General features: G+C 48.1%; 1 protein-coding gene across 2 annotated transcripts in view; it reads left to right on the forward strand.

Annotated features, from left to right (window-relative positions):
* Positions 1-23,314, forward strand: part of METTL27 (methyltransferase like 27) — a 116,178-nt gene extending 92,864 nt beyond the window's left edge. For both annotated transcript variants that reach the window (XM_075333326.1, XM_075333327.1), the window contains 3 exons: positions 12,095-12,230; positions 18,120-18,212; positions 22,712-23,314. In XM_075333326.1, coding sequence (XP_075189441.1) covers positions 12,095-12,230; positions 18,120-18,212; positions 22,712-22,947 — 465 coding nt within the window. In that variant the 3' untranslated portion in view covers positions 22,948-23,314. The remainder of the gene's footprint in view (positions 1-12,094; positions 12,231-18,119; positions 18,213-22,711) is intronic.
* Positions 23,315-23,607: the final 293 nt, after the last annotated feature.

A 23,607-nucleotide genomic window follows, 5' to 3' on the forward strand; every position in this document is an offset into this window, starting at 1 on the left:
AACATTGCCATAACACTTACCGGTCCCCGCGATCCCTCCTGCACTCTGTCTCCTGCCGCTATTCCATCCGATGATCGCTGAATCCTCCCGGTGACCAGCACTGCCAGCAGTGATGCAGGACCTATCGTGACGTCAAAATAGCCATGTGACCAGTCACGTGGCTATTATCTCATTGGCTACAGACTGGTCACATGACTATGACGTGTCATGTAGGACCTGTCATTGCACTCTCCAGTACACGGTGCACATTTGTGTATCGCCGTGTACCAGCGACATGCTCTAGCACACGGTCGACTCCCCGTTCCGTTAGGGACCGGCTGACACAGCCGGTCATTAACGGAGATCACCGTTGCCATAGCAACGCAGTTAGCGGTGACGTCACCGCTAACCGCGGCTCCGGGAGCACCGTTGCTATGGTAACGCGTCTGTCAGCATTACCGCTGTTACCGCTGACAGCCAGCAGCACTGATCACTCACGGAGTGAAGGCTGCACGGGAAGCAGCGTCTTCCCCCATGCAGCAGTGATGGAGCTGCATTTGTTGAACGAGAAAGACAGAAGACCATGGATCGTGGAGGGCTGACAGGGGGTAATAAAGATGGAGTCTCTAATGTGTCTGTGTATTTATTTCTATTAAAGTATTTTTTCTCTGTGTGGTGTCTTCTTTTTAACCCTTTATTGGAGATTCTTAATGGCCGGGTCAAACGTGCCTGACATTAAGAATCTCTGGCTTAATACTAGCTAGTAAAACAAAGCTAGTATTAACTCATTATTACCCAACAAGCCACCCGGCTTCAGGGCTGTTGGAAGAGTTGGATACAGCGCCAGATGATGGCGCTTCTATGAAAGCGCCATTTTCTGGGGCGGCTGCGTACTGCAATTCGCAGCAGAGGCGCCCAGAAACCTCGGGCTAACCTGTGCTGCGGATTCCAATCCCCAGCTGCCTAGTTGTACCCGGCTGGACACAAAAATGGGGCGAAGCCCACACGTCATTTGTTTTTTAATTATTTCATGAAATAAGTGAAATAATTAAAAAAAAACGGGCTTCCCCATATTTTTGGTTCCCAGCCGGGTACAAATAGGCAACTGGGGGTTGGAGGCAGCCCGTGGCTGCCTGCTGTACCTGGCTAGCATACAAAAATATGGCGAAGCCAACGTCATTTTTTTGGTGGGCAAAAAACTTCTGCATACAGTCCTGGATGGAGTATGCTGAGCCTTGTAGTTCTGCAGCTGCTGTCTGCTCTTCTCCATACAGACAGACAGCAGCTGCAGAACTACAAGGCTCAGCATACTCCATCCAGGACTGTATGCAGAAGTTTTTTGCCCCCTGAAAAAATTATGTGGGCTTCGCCATATTTTTGTATGCTAGCCAGGTACAGCAGGCAGGTACGGCTGCCCCCAACCCTCAGTTGCCTATTTGTACCCGGCTGGGAACCAAAAATAAAGGGAAGCCCTTTTTTTTATTATTTCATGAATTTCATGAAATTATTAGAAAACAAATGACGTAGGCTTCGCCCCATTTTTGTGTCCAGCCAGGTTCAACTAGGCAGCTGGGGATTGGAATCCGCAGCACAGGTTGGCCTGAGCTTTCTGGGCCCCACTGCTGCGAATTGCAGTCTGCAGCCGCCTCAGAAAATGGCACTTTCATAGAAGCGCCATCTTCTGGCGCTGTATCCAACTCTTCCAGCACCTGCCTGCTATACCTGGCTAGCATACAAAAATAAGGCGAAGCTCACGTCCTTTTTTTGTAGTTTTTTGGCAAAAAAAATAAAAAATGCTTCCCTGGATTTTCCATTGCCAGTGAAGGTAACACCAAGCAGTGGGGTTTAGCAGCCAGTAGCTGCTTGGATTACCCTTAGCTAGCAATACAAAAAATGCAGCGGGAGCCCATATATATTTGTTTTAATTATTTATTTAAATAACTAAAAACAAAATGGGCTTCCCTGTATTTTGATTGCTGGACATCACAGTGCTGTAAAAATAAATCTTTAAAAAAAATGACGTAGCGCTCCGCGGTATTTTTGATTCTCAGCGCAGATAAAGCAGACAGCTATGGGTTGCCACCCCCATCTGCCTGCCGTTACCTTGGTTGGCAATCAAAATACAGGGAAGCCCATTAATTTTTTCTATTTAAAAAATAGTTAAAAAAAAATGACATTGGGTCCCCCCATTTTTGATAGCCAGCTAGGGTAAAGCAGACGGCTGTAGCCTGAAAACCACAGCTGGCAGCTTTACCGTGGTTGGGGATCCAATGTGGAGGTTCCCCCAGGCTCTTTTTTTATAATTATTTTATAAATATTAATAATTACACAAAAAAAGTAGGGTCCCCCCAAATTGGATCACCAGCCAAGGTAAAGCGGACAGCTGTGGTCTGGTATTCTCAGGGTGGGAAGGTCCATAGTTATTGGGCCTTCACAGCCTAAAAATAGCAGGCCGCAGGCACCCCAGACGTGGCGCATCCACTAGATGCGCCAATCCTGGCGCTTCACCCCAGCTCATCCCGTGCCCTGGTGCAGTGACAAACGGGGTAATAAATCGGGTTGATACTAGCTGTAAGGTCACCTGACATCAAGCCCAGCAGTTTGTGATGTCATGGCGTCTATTAGATACCCAACATCATAAACTGTCAGTACTAACAAAAAACAAATCGACAAAAGAAATTTATTTGAAAAAACAGTCCCCAAAACATTTCCTCTTTCACCAATTTATTGTAAGAAAAAAAATAATGGGGTCCCACGACGACTCTGGACCGTCTAGAATATGGGGGGGAGACACTCAGGGAACGTATCCCCTATTTTCTAGGAGTGCAGACCCTTCATGTGAGGAGTGTGGGTGCAATGAATCTGCACTCACTCTCCCCGGGTCCACAGCAGCAGAGTCCATGTCGTAATGGTTGCTACCAAAGCTGCAATGCCCTAATCATGAGGTAAGGGCATGCCAAATCAGGAGAACTATTCTACATTTCCAAATATTGGTATTTGCTGATATTATTGCTATTCCACCTACTATATATTGGGGATAGGATCTTGGAGATGGAATACCCCTTTAAGTCCAGTTATCCAGCTGAATGAATACTTAACAACAGAGCTCGCTATTTAGATGTGTTTTCTTGTGGCGTATAACGGACTCTCATGTTTGGTAGTCGTTCAGCAGGGAAACTATAAAAGCAAATCCCTCCATTTGGAAATGTAGTATATAGCTCTCCTGATCAATTATGTTCCTTACCTCATGAGCAGGGCATTGCAGTAATAACAATAATTTATTCATTTATATAGCGTTATTAATTCCATAGTGCTGTATGTCTTTGGAGTGTGGGAGGAAACCGGAGTACCCAGAGGAAACACACGGAGAACATACAAACTCCTTGCAGATGGTGTCCTTGGTGAGAATTGAACCCAGGACCTCAGGGCTGCAAGACTGCAGTGCTAACCACTGAGCCACCGTGCCGCCCATTTAGCTTACAGATGCATAACCAACACTCACTGTGTCTGAACACAGGAAGCTGAGCTGACAGCCGCTCTGTGCATGCGGCAGCGTCTATTGTGAAGGAGAGGGCCGTGGGGGGATCAACACTGCACACGTACCGTGGGACACCGGGGAACACCGGTGGGGTTATAGGGGGTGACCTGGCAGGGCCTGGGGAGGAGTTTTCTGTCGCATGTGTCATGGGAGTAGGGTGAATGCGGCCGGCACGCTGCTGTGCGTGCGGCCATCTTGGATTTCTGGGAGGGCATCGGGGGGGCACTTTGGCGACACCGGGGGACCGGAGGGGACCAGGGAGGAGATTTATCATGTTTGTTCATGCCAGATTGGAGAAAAATATTTTTTTACCGGCGCTGTCTTTTACTGTAACGTGATCATCGGTGTACGGTGTATACCTGTTATCACGTGAGCGGGGACCGGAAAAACCGTCCTGAATCATGATCTCCAGGGTCTCAGCTAGCCCTGAAACCCCGGAGATATTCTGACGCTGGGGGGCGTTATTCACTTATTTCTGCCTGCTGTTTATAAACGGCAGATCAGAATAAGGCTACATTAACACGACCGATCCATTTTTGCGGTCTGCAAAAAACAGTCCATTTTTTTTCACGGGTGCATCCGTGTGGCATCCGTTTCCGTTCCGTAGACGGTCCGTATGTCATCTGTTTGTCATCCTAGTGCCTTCCGTTTTTTTTGTGTACTGCAAAAAAACTGAAGGAGGGTAAATGCATAAATTTACCCAGGATCCATAGCTTCATCCTACATGAGGCGGTCACATGTTCACTCCAGTGCCATTTTCTACTGCTTTTCACAGCGTAGAGCGCTCTGGTGATTTTCTTGTGCTTGTGCACTTCATATCAGTCTTTTCTGTCATTATAATGGCAGAAAGACACATAATGTCCCACTCTCCTGCATTTTGTAATTTTGCACCCTTTGGTGCCTTTCATGTGGCACTAAGGGATGCTTAGCTTTGTATTTAGCCAAAAAATGAAAAAAAAATGACGTAGGGTTCCCCCTATTTTTGTAGCCAGCTAGGGTAAAGCAGAGGGCTGCAGCCTGCAGACCACAGCTGGCAACCTCACCTTGGCTGGTAATCCAAAACTGAGGGCACCCCACGCTGTTATTTTAAATTAAATAAATAATTAAAAAAAAAACACGTAGGGGTCCCCCCAAAATTGGATCACCAGCCAAGGTAAAGCAGACAGCTGGGGTCTGATATTCTCAGACTAGGGAGGTCCATGGTTATTGGACTCTCCCCAGCCTAAAAATAGCAGGCCGCAGCCGCCCCAGAAGTGGCGCATCCATTAGATGTGCCAATCCTGGTGCTTTGCCCCAGCTCATCCCGCACCCTGGTGCGGTGGCAAGCGGGGTAATATATGGGGTTAATATCAGATGTGTAATGTCACCTGGCATCAAGCCCTGGGGATGGTGAGGTCAGGCATCTATCAGATACCCGACATCACCAACCCAGTCAGTAATAAAAAAAAATAGACGACAAACACATTTTTATTTGAAAAAACACTCCCCAATACATTCCCTCTTTAACCAATTTATTTGAAAGAAAAACAAATCCAGGTCTGGTGTAATCCAAGGGGTTGCCATGACGATCCACACTGTCCCAGTCAATGAAGAGCAGGATGTTCCCCATTGGCTGGGAGAGCAGTGCAGTGACCTGAGCTAACATCAATGGATCAGCCCAGGTCACTGCAGGGGATGACAAGTGCTGCTGTCAGCGAGGTACATTACCTGTGCTGATCTCCTGCACTGCTGACAGCACCTGTCACTGAGTTCAATGACCGCCGCCTTCACAGCCAAGTATCGCGAGCGGCCCGTGACGTCACCGCTAGTCAGTCTCGGGTCGGAAGCGAGAGAAGGTGATGTGACAAGCGGCGGCCATGGAGGACAGTGACAGCGCTGAGGTCGGGACTTCATCACCGCAGGTAAGCCGAGCGGGACCATGTGTGCAGAGTGCAGGTGGGTGGAGCCATGTGTGCTGGCGGCGGAGTGCGAAGTGGGTGGCGCTGAGGACGTCAGTGTCATGGACTGCTTGGCTGGGGACAGGTGAGTGTGAGTGTGTGTGTGTGTGTGTGTGTGTACATGCCGCGTGCAGGAGGGGGCGGAGTGAGCTGAGCGGGGAAGTGTGGGCTTCCTGCACGTAACTAGGATAAACATCGGGTTACTAACCAAAGCGCTTTGCTTGGATACCCGATGTTTATCTTGGTTACCAGCTTCTGGCAGGCTGCCAGCGATGGCTCCTGCACACTGTAGCTGTAAAAAGCCCTGCTTTTTGCTGCTAGAACCGTTTTCGAACGTATCTAGAACTATCGAGCTTTAGCAAAAAGCTCGAGTTCTAGTTCGATTTAGAACAGCCCCCAAAATCACTCGAGCCGTGAACTGGAGAACCTCGAACCGCGAACCACGCTCAACTCTAATTACAAATAAGCTGAGCAGCAGCACTCAATGTCAAGCAGCAGCTGCTAAAGCAAACAAGATTTTAGGGTGTATAAAAAGAGAGATTAGATCCCGTGATCCCAACGTATTGTTACCCCTCTACAAATCACTTGTAAGGCCACATCTGGAATATGGGATCCAGTTTTGGGCTCCACATTTTAAAAAGGACATTCAGAAGTTAGTCAGTTCAAAGGCGGGCAACTAGACTACTACAAGGAATGGAAGGCCTCCCATATGATGACAGGTTGAAAAAGTTAGATATGTTTAGCATAGAAAAAAGACGTCTCAGAGGAGATCTGATTTATAAGTATAAATACATGTGTGGTCAATATAAAGGACTGGCACATGACTTATTCCTTCCAAAAACAATAATAAGGACCAGGGGACACTCACTGCGAGTGGAAGAAAAGTGATTCCGACAGCTAAATAGGAAAGGGTTCTTTACAGTTAGAGCAGTCAGACTGTGGAATGCCCTACCACAAGAGGTAGTAATGGCAGATACTATAACAGCTTTTAAAAAAGGGCTGGATGATTTCCTCACTACACAAAACATTGTTGGTTATAAATGACTTAGTGACCAAATGTAGAACTGGTGGAGGAAGGTTGAACTAGATGGACCTAGGTCTTTTTTCAACCTAAGTAACTATGTAACTATGTAACTATCTAATATTATACGCCCAGACTGAAAAGATAAAATGTGCCTGCACTGGGGACGGATTATTTATATATGGTAACATACTAAAAAAAAATTAATCAGATCTTTTCAAAATGGAATTTAATTGAATTTACTAACATACGCTATTGGATAATTCCTACATAAAAGCAAATGTGTGTGTGACCATAATAAAACATTGAACACAGCTACATGGCATCGAATTGGCACTTACTAATTTGTGTTCTCATTGCATAACACTTAGACCATGTGCACACATTGAGTATTTGGTGAGTTTTTTACCTCGGTATTTGTAGCCAAAATCAAGAGTGGAACAATTAGAGGAAAAGTACAATAGAAATATGGGCACCACTTCTGCATTTTTCACCCACACCTGCTTTTGGCTACAAATACTGAGGTAAAAAACTCACCAAATACTCAACATAAGGCCAGAGTCACACTTGTGAGAGACTTGCGTGAGTCTCGCATTGCATCACCCGACACGGCTGCACACTCTCCTGACAGGAGCGGGTTGGCTGCATGTATTTCTATGTAGCTGTAATGCTCCTGTCCGAAGGGTGGCAGGCCGAGCCGGGTGATCCGATGCGAGCCTCACACAAGTATCTCGAAAGTGTGACTCTTGCCTAAGCATGTAATATAAGGCCACGTGTACACATTGAGTATTTGATGAGTTTTTTACCTCAGTATTTGTAAGGTAAAACTAGGAGTGGAATAATCAGAGGAAAAGTATAAAAGAAACACCAGCACCATTTCTGTAGTTTTTACCCACTCCTGATATTGGCTTGCTAATACTGAGGTACAAAACACATCAAATACTCAACGTAAGCATGTAACATAAGGCCACGTGCAGACATTAAGTTTTTGGTGAGTTTTTTACCTCAGTATTTGTAACCTAAACCAGAAGTGGGTAAATAATGCAGAAGTGGTGCCCTTGTTTCTGTTATACTTTTACTCTGATTGTTCCACTCCTGGTTTTGGCTACAAATACTGAGGTAAAAAACTCACCAAATACTAAATGTGTGTGTACCACCCCGCTGTCAGCAGCCGAGCTGCTGTGGGTGGCTCGAGGGTCTCTGGACCCGGGGGCCTCACGGTCACTTCATATGAAAGGGGGTAGTGATGGGATGGTGGATGTGGGACGTAAATGTACAAGCTTAGCCGTACGAAGTTCGTGACGCCACCCACGGTGTGTGGTGATATTGGACACCACCGCTGCAGTTACTGGGCACCCGGGAGAGATGTTATGCAGCAAGTTGTTAACCCCTCCATGGGCAGGGATGGTGGCCCCGGGACCCGTTGGGGGTTGGCGATGCAGGTAGATGGGCAACCGCAGGGTGCTGATGTACTCACTATTAGAAACACACACGAGTCTCTGTTAAACCAAGGTGATGGTGGTAGGTGCCAGCAACGGGCTACGTTCGGGTTCCCCCACAAGGCTGGTGGTCTCTGCCTTTCTCCTGCACCTGTGTTAGAACGGTGGACTGCCTGTGCTTGCAACTTCAGGAGTCTGCTCCTGGCTTGTGGTCGTGTGAAGCCCCGAGAACGCTGTGTCGGTGCATTACCTTCAGGGACTCCACTGGCTCAGTCTGGTCACAGGTAGGAAACCTTCTTGTAGGATTGTCGTGACGCCACTCTCAGAATTGCGGTCAGTGCGGACCGCCACTGCAGGTTAAGGGACGCCTGGGGCTGATGGTGGGTGCAGTTAGTTGTAATAGCCTCCTGAGAGTGAGGCAAGCCCTAGGGCCCTGTGTAGGTGTGTAGAACCACAAGGCGCAGAATAACTCCACACAAGCAGGATGTTTTTCAGGGGTTTTACTCACAGTTGATGGCAGGGTGAGTAACCCGGGCGTAGCTGGGATGAACCAGGCTGGAACCAGGTATCCTTCAGGCTGACTGATGATGGTGACTACCGACTCGCCTTCCTTAGCCCTTGGTGGTTTGGGGTAACCCCGACTTTTAGTCCCTATGGGGGTCACCCAGGGAAGTTGCTGAAGCCTCTCTCCCCTTCGTTTGGTTGCCGTTTGCTTGTCGCCTGGACCAGATCACTCCAGCTGCTTGCCTCCTGTGAACTATGGGCCCTAACTGTGGCTACGTGGCTGCGGCTTTTGGGTGTTGTGGTGTGGGCTTTGAGGGCCCCACACCGGCAGGTTTAGCGAGGAAAGGTAGATCTATCCCCGCTCCGGGATCTGCCGCCCGTTTGGGCCTGGTACTCCCTAGCAGTCTCCTTACTTCCCACTCCGTGCTCTCTCTTTAGCTGAAGATGGATTTCGGGTAGCACTCCTAGGTGACTGTTCTCCCCCGTCGGTAGCCACTGCGCGGGCGCTGTTAGACTGCAACAGCCCCAGGGGTCTGCTCTCCTCGGAGCTCCCTGGACTCTGCACTAAACCGGCTCACTGCTCCTCCTCTCCTGTTCTTGCCTACGCCACCTAGCAACCAGGCTCTCTTACCACACCCCTTGAGTGGAGATGGAGGCTTTTGGCCCCCTCCACTATTCCAGTGGAGGTGAAGGCTTTGCCCCCTCCTGGGATCCCCAGGGGTCCTCCCAAAGGTACATGTGTGAGACCTGATCACTATGCGCCTGTGTAGTCACACCTCGGTCAGCCTTCTGGATTACCTGTATTGTACTGTCCCCAGCATGGGTGCAGTACTCAGTGGTGCCTGACCAGGTCAGGGGCGCCACAGTCGCCTAAGGAGCCCTTGCCCGCAGACGCTGGCCCGTGGGATCTCTGAGCCGTGGAGGTGGCCTTTTATCCCCCTCGGTGGGCTGTTGCCTTCAATCGGGACTTTGGGTGGGACAGGACCTCTAGTCCTGGCCGCAATCAGTTAATTAGCTAGCCCCCAGTTGCTTCTGGACCTAGCTTCAGGGTCTGAGTACCCCCCTTTGTTCTCTGGTTTCCGAGTCGGTTCCCTGGGTTGGTACCGGCGGGCCACTACCCTGTCCCGGTCCACCTTGGTTCCACCAAGCCGTCTTCCCGGCTCCTGCAGACAGAGACCGCCGTCTGCCCACTAGCCAAAGGCACCAGGGCTCCTACCCTGGCACCTGTTCAATTTGGGTTCTCGCCTCTGCTGGAGCTGGACCCAGCTCCAGCCCACACTCCTCTCCAACTTGAACTCTAAACTCTTTCTCTTTCCCTCCCAGGGCTGTCTAGGACTCCTAGGTAGGCATCTTCCAGCCGCCTGGTTCCGCCCCCTAGTGTGTCTATCAAGCCCTTGGGGGGTGACTAGGGTTTTAAGGTTGGCTGTGTGTTACCTGTGAGGGAAGGGTGTAATGCGGGGCCCTATTTGTGTCTACCTGGCCCGACCAGGGCATCACACTCCCCCTTGGTTAAACACAGACCATCCGCGGGCTGTCCGACCACCACCGGTTTATTTTGCTTTTTAACTAAAAAAGATAAAACATGTTTACAAATTATAATAACTTATTTACATTATATGAAGGCTTAGTTTCTTCCCTTACGGGAGGCAGTTTACTTAAACGTTGCATTAAAAAATGTTATCAACCGGGAATGGGACGGGATCGGGTCCTTTTCATTTTAGCCCACCCAAGCAAACCTAGCCCTGGTGCCACCGCTAAGCACTGGTGCTTACCCCTTTTCCCCAGTCCAGGAAACGGGTTCGGGTCCGGTGTTGCCCACACGGGCCGGGTAATAAGTTCCTTACCCAGCAGTCTCTCTCAGAGGCCCCACGTCCAGGGGACCCCTAACCCGGAGGGTGGTCACCGGTTTCCATGGTGACGGGACCTCGGCCCACTCTGCCGCAGGCCCTTCCTCCAACCAGCCTCTCCGGAGACTGCAGGACTATGAAAAGGGTGGTCAGGGACTATTTACAAGGCCCAATAGTTTTTGGGTTGGCCTGCAAGTTCTCAGCCATGTCACTATTTAACTGTGAAATGGGAACGTCAACAGGGTCCCAACGGGGACTTGCAGAAAGGTAGCCGGGAACCTCTACCATTTAACACTCTTCATCTTCAGGACTGGATGGCGGGGTAGGGGAATGGGCGCGCCTCCGGGCACTGTTGCTCACCCTCCTCTTGACATTGAGGGCGAACCATCCCCTCTCCCCGCAATGTCGGGTGTAGGTTACCAGTTCTCCGGGTTCCAGGTCCCGGTCGGGATGGCCAATAGGGAGATGTGGGTAGATGTCCCTCCGGGACACGAAGATCTCCGAGTCCAGGCCCGGCTCGAAGATGAAACTCCATCTATGTTGGGGGTCAAAGTGTCGGACCTGGCCTTCGTATGTCGGGCCCATTACCCGAAGGGTGGCGTTGCAGAGGTTATCTTTCTCCATGTAGATCCAGCCCAGCACCTCCGCTTTCCTCTTTTCGCGGGCGGCGATCTCCCGGCCCAACTGGCGCTGCTGCCGCTCCCGGTATGGAGCGTCTGCCTGCTCCGGTTCACTCTGCGCGGGGGTCGGGCCGAGCCGGAGTTCCCCCGTGCCGGCTACGACCGACACTATCTGCACTGGGGAACCCCGCTGTGTCATGGCCTGCTCGGCTGCCTGGCAGCTGCAGCCCCGCGGTGCCTCAGCTGAGGCCTGGGTTTTGGGAGCGGCCAGCTTTGCAGGCTGGGCCACCTTCCGGTCAGCAGCCACTTCCATCTTGGCCAGGCGAATTGCCGGAGCCTTGGCCGACTGGGGCGCGGCCTCTCCCGGGACCGGCGGGTTCACAACGGGACAGGGCATCCTCCGGAGGTTAATCTTTCATGGAGCCGAGATTGGTGCCAGGGCGATGATGGGCTGGCTGTTGGCGGCTTCCTCACGGGCCGGTGGGACGGACTCCGCTGCCAGTGCTGGTGGCAGCGGACCGAGCGGGTCAGCAGCAACTGGTACGGATGGCGAGGGAGGCAATATAGAGGGCAGGGGCAGACCGGGTCCCTCAACCTGGTCGGCCAGTCCCTCGGGGACATAGGGTCACTTACCCGCTCCTCTAAGGTTGCCTCCACTTCACGTGCCCGCACGGCCGCAGCCAGCTCCTCTATCTCAGCCATCCACCACTCCATTATAAAGCGCACCTGCGCCTGGATTCCTGCAACACATCCGCACGGTCTGGGCTTCCACCCATGCCGCTGTTCCGGGCACGGGCTCCGGTGCTCCAAGCTTGTTGGACGGGTCAGCCATGTCGCTCTCACGGGGTCCAGGAACCAGAAGGGTGGCAGAGTCCTGGAGTCCCTTCCCTTTATCTGCTCGGTCACATGTCGCAGAATTTTCACCCGCGCCCCCTTGGTCTTTTCTTGGCACTCCTGTTTCTGGCTGGTAAGTTTCTCCCTGTTAATCATGAAGAATTACAATGAGATTTACTCACCCGTTGTGGGTGTCACCTCTTCAGGGCATTTATTTAGCTTTCTGGGAGTTTCTGAAGGTGCAGCATATTGGACACACTCTGTTCATCTGTGGTAGGATGCTATGATACATTACTTAAATACTTTCTTGGTCTTACAACTATCATTACAATAAGCCTATTATAATATCAGCGTTTATTTAACTTTTCTTTCCAGTTGCATCATTGTGGCTTTAACTTGTTTCATGGTTTGGACGGCAGCGCTGGAATGCTGGAAATTGCTAAGAAGAAAGATTTGTATCAGGAGCTGAAGCAGAGCATGCTGGGACAGGAACAATTGCCATATGAGTCTGGTAAGAAAAAGAACGGACACTGTGTTAAGGTGGCTTTACACACTGCAACATCGCAAACGACATCGCTGTAACGTCACCGGTTTTGTGATGTAATAGCGACCTCCCCAGCGACATTGCAGTGTGTGAAACACATCAGCGACCTGGCCCCTGCTGTGAAGTTGCTGATCGCTACAAATCATTCAGGACCATTCTTTGGTCCTTTGTTTCCCGCTGTGCAGCATGATCGCTAGAAAGTTTCAATGTGTAAAGGGGACTTTACAGCGACTTTGTTAGCGACTTCCCTTTAAAAAGCTGCTTTACAACGTCCCCAATGACTAGCTAGGTCGTTCTGCAGGTCCGGATCGCTGTTGCGTCGTTGGCCAGGTTTGCCTGTTTGACAGCTCACCAGCGACTCACCAGAGACTTTGTAGCGATCCCGGCCAGGTTGGGATCGCTGGTGGGATTGCTGAAAGTCTCAGTGTGTAAAGGGGCCTTTATAGATGGAGGTTGAAACTTTAAGACTAATTATTTTTAGTGTAGGCCGTCAGTATCATTGGCTGGATAGCCTATCAATCAGATGTTTGAAGGGTGTTTGGTGAGCTCCATGTCCAACTGATTCATTACAAAGCACAGCTCTCTAGTCGCGGCCCTATTCACTTGAATAAGACATAGCTGTATCATTCATCAGGCAGAGTCACAAACACAAGTATGGAGTTATGCCTAGTGAAGATTTAAAGAGTTTGTCCACTACTCAAACATTGTTAACTTATCCTTAGGATCATCAATGTTTGATCATCTGGGGTCCAACACCCATCACTTGAACCAATCAGCTGCTCACGATGCCAGCGACGGCAGCAGGTGGCCGAAAATGCTCAGTTCCGGAGCTACTCTATCTTCTAATAGCGGCCGCAGCTAGGTACTCCACATTCGCCTCCTATTGATTTGAATAGGAGGCGGATGTGCAGCACCCGGCCACGGGATAGGTCATCAATGATTATGTAGTGGACAAGCTTTTAAAGCTGAGCTGTGGCAGTAAAAAAATCTCAAATAACCCCGTTAAGCTAGCAACAAAACAACATTTGAGCAGCTCCGCATGAATCACATTGTCACAGGGTTTTCACATGGATGAGAAACAAAGATTTCAATTCCCTGCACTTTCCACTAGATTCCATGTATGGAATGGTGCTAATAATCTCAATCATTTTTGGCGATCTAGAGTAATGTTCTGATGATCACCTCTTTCAGAACAAATTAGCTGTTGGACAGCAAGGGACCCATAATATTATAGTGCAGGGGCCCTGTTTAATTTCTGCCAACCAATATAAACCAAAATTTTGCAACTTCGCCACAACCAACAGAGGGAGCACCGAATTGTTAGATCTGGCCATCAATGCTCTCTATACCGAATGCCCCAATGAGGACACCAGATTATTTTTTGAGTATGAAAAAAAAAATTCTAAAAATATTACATAGTTTAAACCACCCTACACCCTGAGACTGCAAATGTACTATACATTTCTCATTTGTAGTCACCTTTCCTTGTGCCCTTTGTCTGCCTTATGCACTTCGCACAGATTGGTGTTACATTCCTATTGTTTCATGTCCACCAAAAAGAGCATAAGGCAAAATGGTAACGCTAAACCACAATGTCCCTAAACTGTGGGATATGAAAGGCATTCGGGTGACGTGATTCACACTTAGGGGTACTTTGCACTTTGCGAGATCGCTACTGTAATATCGTCAGGGTCAAATCGAAAGTGACGCACATCCAGCGCCGGTAACGACGTTGCAACGTGTAAAGCCTAGGAGAGCAGATGAACGAGCGTGAAATAGTCAAAAATCGGTGATCTGTGTCACGTCGGTCATTTCCATAATGTCGATGCAGCGACAGATACGATGTTGTTCCTCGTTCCTGCGGCAGCACACATCGCTGTGTACGAAGCCGCAGGAGCGAGGAAAATCTCCTTACCTGCGTCCCACCTGCAATGAAGAAGGAAGAAGGTGGGCGGGATGTTTACGTCCCGCTCATCTCCGCCCCTCCGCGTCTATTGGTCGCCTGCCGTGTGTCATCGCTGTGATGCCGCACGACCTGCCCCCTTAGGAAGGAGGCGGGTCGCTGGCCAGAGCGACGTCGCAGGGCAGGTAAGTGCGTGTGAAGCTGCCTTAGCGATAATGTTTGCTACGGCAGCTATCACAAGATATCGCATGTGCGACAGGGCCGGGTACTATCGCGCTCGGCATCGCTACAATCGGCTAGCGATGTCGCAGCGTGCAAAGTACCCCTTAGTGCTGCTTTTCTCATGATTATACTACAGAGGTTCTCTTCAAATAAATAGGAAAGAAAAAACTATTTTGTCAGAGGAGGCTGCAGGAGGCAAATGGAGGGCACCAGGTACAGTGGGTATACATGACAAATGTGTAGACCCTTTAAAGTCTCAGACTTGTGAAAATAGCTTCAAATTAGTTTAATCCTGGTATAATAGGGCTGCGTATATAATAAATATAGCATGCTTGGGGTTACATGGACACTTTATCTACAGTAACATGATTTTCATTGACTGCTGAGTGATAACAATTGGAAAGTTACACTCTAGAATAATATTCCCAGCACATTAAGATGTCATGTACACGCACATGATATACATGGAGCCTGGTACATAGAGCCCCTAAGGGTCCATGCTACAAAATAGTAGGTAGTCAATATGGCAACGTTACATATTCTTCCCTAAAAGTTATGCTGGAAGAGAAAAGTGATGTAATCCAATATCTCATGAAACATGACAAGAATATTTTTCTCAGTAGGATTCATACTTTAACATTTTTTACCTCTGTATTCAATTAAATGTGTAAAGAAATACATATGGTCCTATCAACTGTTAGCATACAAATGGTAGTTACTCACAGTGGGCTACATGCGTGCTTTGGGTGTAATTATAGAAGACTGAGTGGGGTGCAGAGAGCCACAGAAATATATCAACACAACTGCATGACATACATGAACATATATACGTACAGTATGTTGTAGTAATGGTTTTAGCACTTTAACAGCCAGTAGATGCATGGTCTGATCACGTAGCTACCAAACCCTTCCTAGTCAATACCTGCACTCATAGCAGATTTGATGTGGATTTTTTGCAACATTGTCACCACATTTCCTCTGAGCCTCAAAATTTGAAGATATTACAAATAGATATTTTTGAGCATTGCAATGCTTTGTACGAGGGTGATATCCACCATGAATTCTGCATAAAGACTTGACCTACTGCAGATTCTAAAATCCGTACCACAGGTCAATTTACATTTTAAAAATATACGCAACATTTGGATGAGATTTTTAACTTTTCAATAACTTTGCTGGTACCAAATTTTCTACACACAAATGCTCACAGAGATTACACACCAAATAAGCACCGTCTCACAGATGCCTCATATGTAGTACACTGTACAGGCATATAATGGCTGTGAGGATTTTAAGCTCTTCCCTAGTGGGTAGCACACACACAGGCAATGTCTATGGTCTATCAAGACAATAAACAGCTATTCACTGTCACAAAGGGTTAACAGAAAAAATAAAAAGAGTTTGTACAGCAGATTTAAGTCCCAGCCTCACAGGCCACGTTCACAGGTTCACTATTTGTCCAGTATTCTACATCATTATTTGTAGCCAAAACCAGGAGCGGAACAATCGGAGCAAAAGTATAATAGAAATGTGGCGCCCCTGCGGCTTCAGGTGCCACAAGGTACTGCGCCTCTCCCGAGGTGCAGTGTTCTTCTCGGATACGGAGGAGGTAGTCACCGGTAATCACCACCAACACACTCATCCAATACATTAACACGAGAGCTCTTCCACTGGGACTGAGCTAGGGTAGGTGCTGGGGTGGCCATCATGAGGTATGGGACCTCTTGCCCACTAGTTCAGCAACCCGGGAGGCGGGCACCAACAGAAGTGAGGAGCCATCTCACACAGCATTCAGTTAGCTCCAGGTGCAGCAAGCGCCAGGTCAGACGCAGGAACAGACAAGCAAAGACACGGACAATTCGGGGCCTGTGTCTGGAGCTGGAAGCTCGACCCGGGTTCTTAGGAAAGAAGGTGAATCCCAGGGTTCGCGCGGAGTACAGAAGGCACCCGTGACCCGTTCCACTGCCCAGGAGCTGGGGTGGAGGGAAACCGTCTAAAGGTGACGCACAGAAGGAAACACCGGCCTCGACCTCCGAAGTATGCGGGATCGGTTGGAGCCCATCACAGCATAGCTCGGTATTCCAATGGCAGTGTGTTTTCAGTGAGGAAAAGAACTTCACCCTCTGTGCCATCCCATCTCTGCCAACGCTCGCATCATCGTGCCTCTTTGCCATAGGTGATTACTACCACCATAATCCTCCCTGGGGCCAGAGCTCTGCCTGTGGGGAGGTGTACCATCTGAGCTGCGTTATCATCCGCCCTAGAGAAGAAGTCCCACAGTGGCGGCTAATACTGGCCGCACACCACAGGTGGCATCACGAACAACTACTCCCATCGTCCCCATCCCCAACTTTATTGACACCGCTGGGGTCACGGAATCGGGCAAGGCCACCGCGGTGACCCAGGAGAAGAACCGTGGCCCGGTGACGGGTAACCCCAGACCCCGTGGATGCGTCAGAAACACGGCACCAATTGTTTGCCCACTCCTGGTTTTGGCTAAGAAATCCTGAGGTAAAATACTGCCCAGGTACTTAACATGTAAACATGGCCTCTGGCAGAAACTAACTGACACTGGAGACTTTTCCACTTCCCACACACTGATACTAACTGAGGCAGCTGACGTGCCTTAAAAGGGGTTTTTAACTACTAGGACAACCTCTTCTGATTCCACGTTTCCCCCAGGTAAAATAATAAAGCTTATACTCACCTCCTGTACCGATGCTCTTCCAGTGGTGCCTCATTTCGTGGTGCCGGGGCTCACGTGGGATTTTGACGTCCAATCACTACTGGCTTCTGTCTGCCCGCCTTTGGACCAAATGATCAATCAACAGGAAATAACCACAGCTGCAGCGTTCACTTCCTGTTGATTAACTTGTTTGGTCTCAATACAGGAAGAAGGAAGCCGATGCTGATCGAATGCAGGGCTCGCGTGATGTCACAACGCACATGAGCCCCAGCACCATGAGACGCCGCACCACTGAAACGGTGCCAGTACAGAAGGTCAGTATAGGCTTTAATATTTTACCTGGGAGAACAACCCCTTTAAACAGCCCTTTCCAAGGCCTGGAACTGGAGGCAAGGGAGTGGTCAATCCCACCCAGTTATTTGGCTATTCCTAAAACCCAAACCCAAAATCTAGGCTCATTGAAAAAAAAACTCTCAGTAGTACCTGTGCTGGAGCCTGCTTTTCAGAGCTTCACATCACCGAGGCTAAATACCTTGGAGGCACATATCTCCCATCCAGTACATGTACAGCTGTAACCTTACATGGCGCATGTAAATATACATGGTACATGGTGTACTTTTTTTAAAAAAACTAGATGCCTTTGAATAGAATAACAGCCTCAATTTATACTTAGGCGGGCTTCACATCAGCGGTATTCTGCTGCAATGCCGGATGCAGCATAAATGCGTTTCACTTCAATGCATTTCCTATGGACTCGCGGCAAGTTTCAGTCACATGCGGTTGTGTATGACGCACGCAACCGCATGTGACCGGAACTTGCCGCGAGTCCATAGGAAATTAACTGAAGTGAAACACACTTGTGCCGGATCCAGCATTGCAGCAGAATACCGCTGATGTGAAGCCCGTCTAAGTGCTATAAAATGCAAGCATTAGCTATTCAGATGCTCAATCTGTTGTGTTGAGCCTCAGATAGAGATGTATGAATAAAAGCCAAACCACGATACAAGGGAATCTGCCAATAACTTTACGTCTTGTTTGTTTTTAGAAAAGTATGATGCAGTTGTTATAGTAGGAGCCCTCAGTGATGGACAAGTCCCGGTGTCAGTGCTTCCCGAACTGCTGCGTGTCACAAAATCAGGTGAGAATATAGATACTATGTGCCTGACTCTAAACCATTCACCCCCGTCAAATTTCTGTTTGTTCGTTTTGTTCTCCCCTTCTTCCAAGAGCCATTATTTTTTTATTCTTTCATCAATATAGCCATATGAGGCTTGTTTTAGGCGGGACGTGTCATACTTTTGAATGGCACCATTCATTTAACCATATAGTGTACTGGAAAACGGGGAAAATTTCCAAGTGCAGTGAAATTGCAATAAAAAGTGCAATTCTACAGTTGTTTTTTTTGTTTACTATATGGTAAAACGGTCCTGAAAGTATGATTCTCCAGGTCAGTACGAGTATGCAGATACTAAACATATATAGTATTTTTTTTTTTTTATTTAAGTGGTGAAAAAAATATATAAGAAAAATACATTTTGCTTTAGTCGCCATTTTCCAAGGCTCGTAATATTTTCATTTTTCTGGATATATGTGTGGGCATATTTATGTCCTGAGCTGACATTTATACTAATACCATTTTGGGGTAGACAAGATGTTTTGATTGCTTTTTGTTACATTTTATTGCGGTGGTCCCCCAAAAATTAATTTTGGTGGGTTTTTTTGTTAAGATGTTTACTGGTCAAATCAATTTAATTAATACCAAATATGTGTGTTTTTTTATAAGATTTTTAATTGGGGTTTTTTTTCCATATTTTTCAAATATTTTTTATTTGTACTCTTAGAGGACTTGAACCTGCGATCAGCAGGTTGCTTGTGCTATACAGAGCAGTGCCAGCCACAGGGGTGAATTAATTATGGGTTCTAAAATGGTGAAGTTTAGTGTCACTATAAGCAGAGAAATTGCAGAAGAGTAAGAATCTGTAATGTTTGTTTATAATATTATTCTCCAACTTTTTGTTAGATACTGATTATTATACAAAGAATTTTATTTGAAAAAAAGCATTCAAAAATATGATTATAAATTATTGTGAACCATATACAGTATATTACACAAGTGAGTGCACCCCATTTTTGTAAATATTTTATTATATCTTTTCATGAGACAACACTGAAGATATGACATTTTGATACAATGTAAAGTATTCAGTTTACAGCTCGTATAACAGTGTAAATTTCGTGTGCCCTTTAAGTAACTCAACACAAAGCCACTGATGTCAAAACTGCTGGCTACAAAAGTAAGTACACCCCCTATGTGAATATGGACAAATTGTGCCCAAAGTGTCAATATGTTGTGTGGCCACCATTATTTTCAAGCACTGCCTTAACTCTCTTGGGCATGGAGTTCACTAGAGTTTCACAGAAGCCGCTGGATCATCTTCCATCCTCAATGACAACATCAGGGCGCTGGTGGATGTTAGAAACCTTGCTCTCCTCCACCATCCATTTGGGATTGCCAAACAGATGCTCAATAGGGTTTAGGTGTGGAGACATGCTTGGCCAGTCCAGCACTTATATCCTTAGTTTCTTAAGCAAGACAGTGGTCATTGGAGGTGTGTTTGGGGTCGGTATCATATTGGAATACTAAGGAAGGGGATCATTTTCTGCTTCAGTATGTCACAGTACATGTTGCCAATCATGGTTCCCTCAATGAACTGTAACTTCCCACAGGCGGTAGCACTCATGCAGCCTCATACAATGACAGTCCCACCACTATGCTTGACTGTAGGCAAAGCACACTTGACGTGCCCACTGGGGCCTGGGGTGACTCGTTACTGGGCAACAGTCCTGCTCTGCTGCGGCTGGGACACCGCAGAGGCGTAGCCTGGTTCCTTGACCATGGTGGTGTCATTTAATAAAGATATAGAGAATAATGAATTTGTGACACCACCACATTGCTTTCTGGAGGTTCAGAGCATAGTCCAGTACACTGTCCTGCACCCCTTGCTTGCACCCGAAGAACATCATCTTTATCTTGGCTGCCGTGCGGGTGTCGAAGGTGGTTTTTAGTTTGTCAGGATCTGGTCCACCGTTCCCTCTTCAGCCTCCAACCAGGATTTTACCTTCTGCTGGGCTGCACCCGTTGGCTGGCCAATTAAGATGCTTCTTTCTGGTTTTTAGTCAGGAGTACAACCGGAACAAACTATTCAGTCTCTCTTTGAAGTCACCCAAGGTATAGGACTCTCCTGAGTACTGTGGTAGCCATGCTGCTCCAGGGATATATGGCATTGAGAACAGGACTACCGGCGCCGCGACTGCAACTGGGGCAGAAGCCGGGTTTTCTTCCTCATTTTGCATCCTGTTATCTCCCTTGAGAACTTTAGGGTTAACTTTTCAGCCACTCAAGCGGCGGGAATTTTCTTTGCACCCTTTCTGGATTCCGCCCATGACGGCATGCCCCCTTTCTTGCCACACCGCGCGGTTAATGGCGGTTGTTGTTTTAATAAAGCTTGCACAGTCTCTTAAGGCACACAGTATCCATTGTAATGGGCACGTAAAACTATTCGTGACGCCAAGTTTACTCGTTACTGGGCAGCGGTACTGGCTCTGCTGCTGCTGGGGGTCCGCGGTGGCGTGGCCCGATTCCGTAAACCCGGGGGTGTCATTTAATAAAGATATAGGGAATAATGATTAATTCGTAACACCACTTGTAGTATGCGGCAAGTTAGATGCCACCGCTGCTAGATGGAGCTCCCCGGGGCAGATAGTGATGCAGCTTAAATGGCGTAGCTTTCCACAGGTAGAGCTGGGCCCCAGGGCGGATGGGGGCGGTAGTAGTAGTGTATGATGGCGGGCGCAGGCAAATAACAGAGCGACTCAGGGGTACAGTCAATAGGTGTTTCCTCATTGTAGCCGGTTACACACATGCCAGGGACGACCTTTGGAATGCCGGGATTCACTGTGATGGGATCCAGCCAATCCCGGGTAGTTTGGAGGTCGAGACAGGTGCACCTTTCTAAAGTGTACTCTTTCCTGGTCGTCTCTGCGCTTGCTTCGCCCTTCTGCCTTGTGCCCTTGCGCACTGAACCCTGTATCAGTACTCATGAACCCTGTTGGGTGGCGTGAAGCTCTATCCCTTGGTCCTTTGGGTCACCTTCCAGCGAATTCGTGTGCGGTATGTAGCTGTGGTGCTTGGAGTCACCCCAGCCGTTGGTTTTACTAGCGGAGCCAGTAGGTTGTACTCCTCTAGCCTAGGGACCAATCCCTGTGGTGCGACCTAGTCCTTCCACCTGTAGATTGTGTGGAAGAAGGCCACGGAAGGTTAGCTCCCGTGGTCTCTAGGACCCTTTCTGTTGGTACCCGGGCCGAGCGGTACCTGCTCCAGGCTGTGGGTTTTAGCTCCTCCACTGCTACTCTTTCTCCCTCCACACTTCACACTGTGTTTCCACTTTGTACTATGTGTTCCCACTCCTACGACTCCATTCCCCAGCCTGGTTTCAGGTATAATCACGCCCTCTACCATGTCTGATGAGGTGTTTCTGAGCCTGGGTGTCGTGCTTCTGTGTGAACTGGTTGGAACCTCCTCCTTACCCAAGATGGAATACCACACCTCTGGATGAGGTGCAGTACCTCTGTGGTGACTGAAGCCTCAGGGGCGCCACACACTTGTCTTTGTTCTTCTCACCTGGTTGCTGCCACACACACTTCACACCATCTGAGCCAAATAAATGTATCTTGGTCTAATCAGACCACATGACATGGTTCCAGTAATCCATGTCCTTAATCTGCTTGTCGTGCCATCAACTTGACAAGAGGCTTCCTTTTGGGATGACAGCCATAGAGACCAATTTGATTCAGTGTGCAGTGTATGGGTTGATCATGGACAGGTTAAAACTCTCCTGCTTCCCCGTAAACCTCTGCAGCAATGCTGGCAGCACTCAGACGTCTAATTTGAAAAGACAACCTCTGGATATGATGCTGAGCACGTGCACTCAACTTCTTTGGTTAGCCATGGCAAAGCCTGTTCTGAGTGGAACCTGTCTTATTTAAACCGCTTTATGGTCCTGGCCAACGTGCTGTAGCTCAGTTTTAGGGTTTCTGCAATCTTCTTATAGCCTAGGTCATCTTTGTGTCAAGCCATAATTCTTTTTTTCCAATTCTCAGAGAATTCTTTACCATGAGATGCCATATTGAACCTCCAGTGACCAGTATGAGCGAGTGTGAGCGATAACACCAAATTTAACACACCTGCTCCCCATTCACACTTGAGACCTTGTAACACTAATGAGTCAAATGAAATCAGTGAAGGAAAATGGCTGTTTGGGCACAAATTGGCAATTTTCACTCAGGGTACAAATTGGTCATTTTCACTCAGGGTGTACTCACTTTTGTTGCCATCCATTTTGACATTAATGGTTGTGTTTTGAGTTATTTAGGGGGCACATCAAATTTACACTGTTATACAAGCTGTACACTGGCTACTTTACATTGTATCAAAGTGTCCTATCTTCAGTGTTGTCCCATTAAAATATATAATACAATATTTACAAAAATGTGAGGGTGTACCCACTTTTGTGATATGCTGTAGTTAATATGCCAGTCCCACCTTAAACTAAACACAGTTTTCCCACACATGTCTAGGTGGCTTCGTATGCATGACCACACGTAGTAATATCTCCAACTTGCAATACAAGGCTGAACTTGAAGAAGGAATATCATCTTTACAGAACAAAAGACTGTGGGAAGAAGTCTTGGTACAAGAAGTGCAGCAGTGGGAGAAAGCTACGTCAGACAAGGAGATTACTCAAAAATCTGATTATATCCCTGGTGTTATATACATTTTTAGAAAAATGTCACCTCTTCCTATCGCCAGTTAATAGTACACAAACTACCACATCGTTTTACATTTTATTGCTTTTTTTATGAACTGTCATTCAATAAGTTTATATTTTCGATTGCTAAGGGGTACTTCACACATAGCGAGATCGCTACTGAGATCGCTGCTGAGTCACGTTTTTTGTGACCTCATTAGCGATCTCGCTGTGTGTGACACTGAGCAGCGATCTGGCCCCTGCTGTGAGATCGCTGCTCGTTACACACAGTGCTGGTTCGTTTTTTTATTGTTGCTCTCCCGCTGATAAGCACACATCGCTGTGTGTGACAGCGAGAGAGCAACAATCCTGAATGTGCAGGGAGCAGGAGCCGGCGTCTGACAGCCTGCGGTAAGCTGTAACTAAGGTAAACATCGGGTAACCAAGGTGGTTACCCGATATTTATCTTCGTTACCAGCCTCCGCAGCTCTCACGCTGCCAGTGCCGGCTCCTGCTCCCTGCACACGCTAAGCTAAGCGGTGTGCGCTGGTAACTAAGGTAAACATCGGGTAACCATACCCGATGTTTACCTTAGTTACCAGTGTCCGCAGCTTCCAGACGCCGGCTCCGTGCAAGCGCAGCGTCGCATGCATGTCGCTGCTGGCTGTGGGCTGGTCACTGGTTGCTGGTGAGATCTGCCTGTTTGACAGCTCACCAGCGACCATG

This window comes from Anomaloglossus baeobatrachus, chromosome 2 (assembly GCF_048569485.1).
Source record: "Anomaloglossus baeobatrachus isolate aAnoBae1 chromosome 2, aAnoBae1.hap1, whole genome shotgun sequence".
Taxonomy (NCBI): Eukaryota; Metazoa; Chordata; class Amphibia; order Anura; family Aromobatidae; genus Anomaloglossus; species Anomaloglossus baeobatrachus.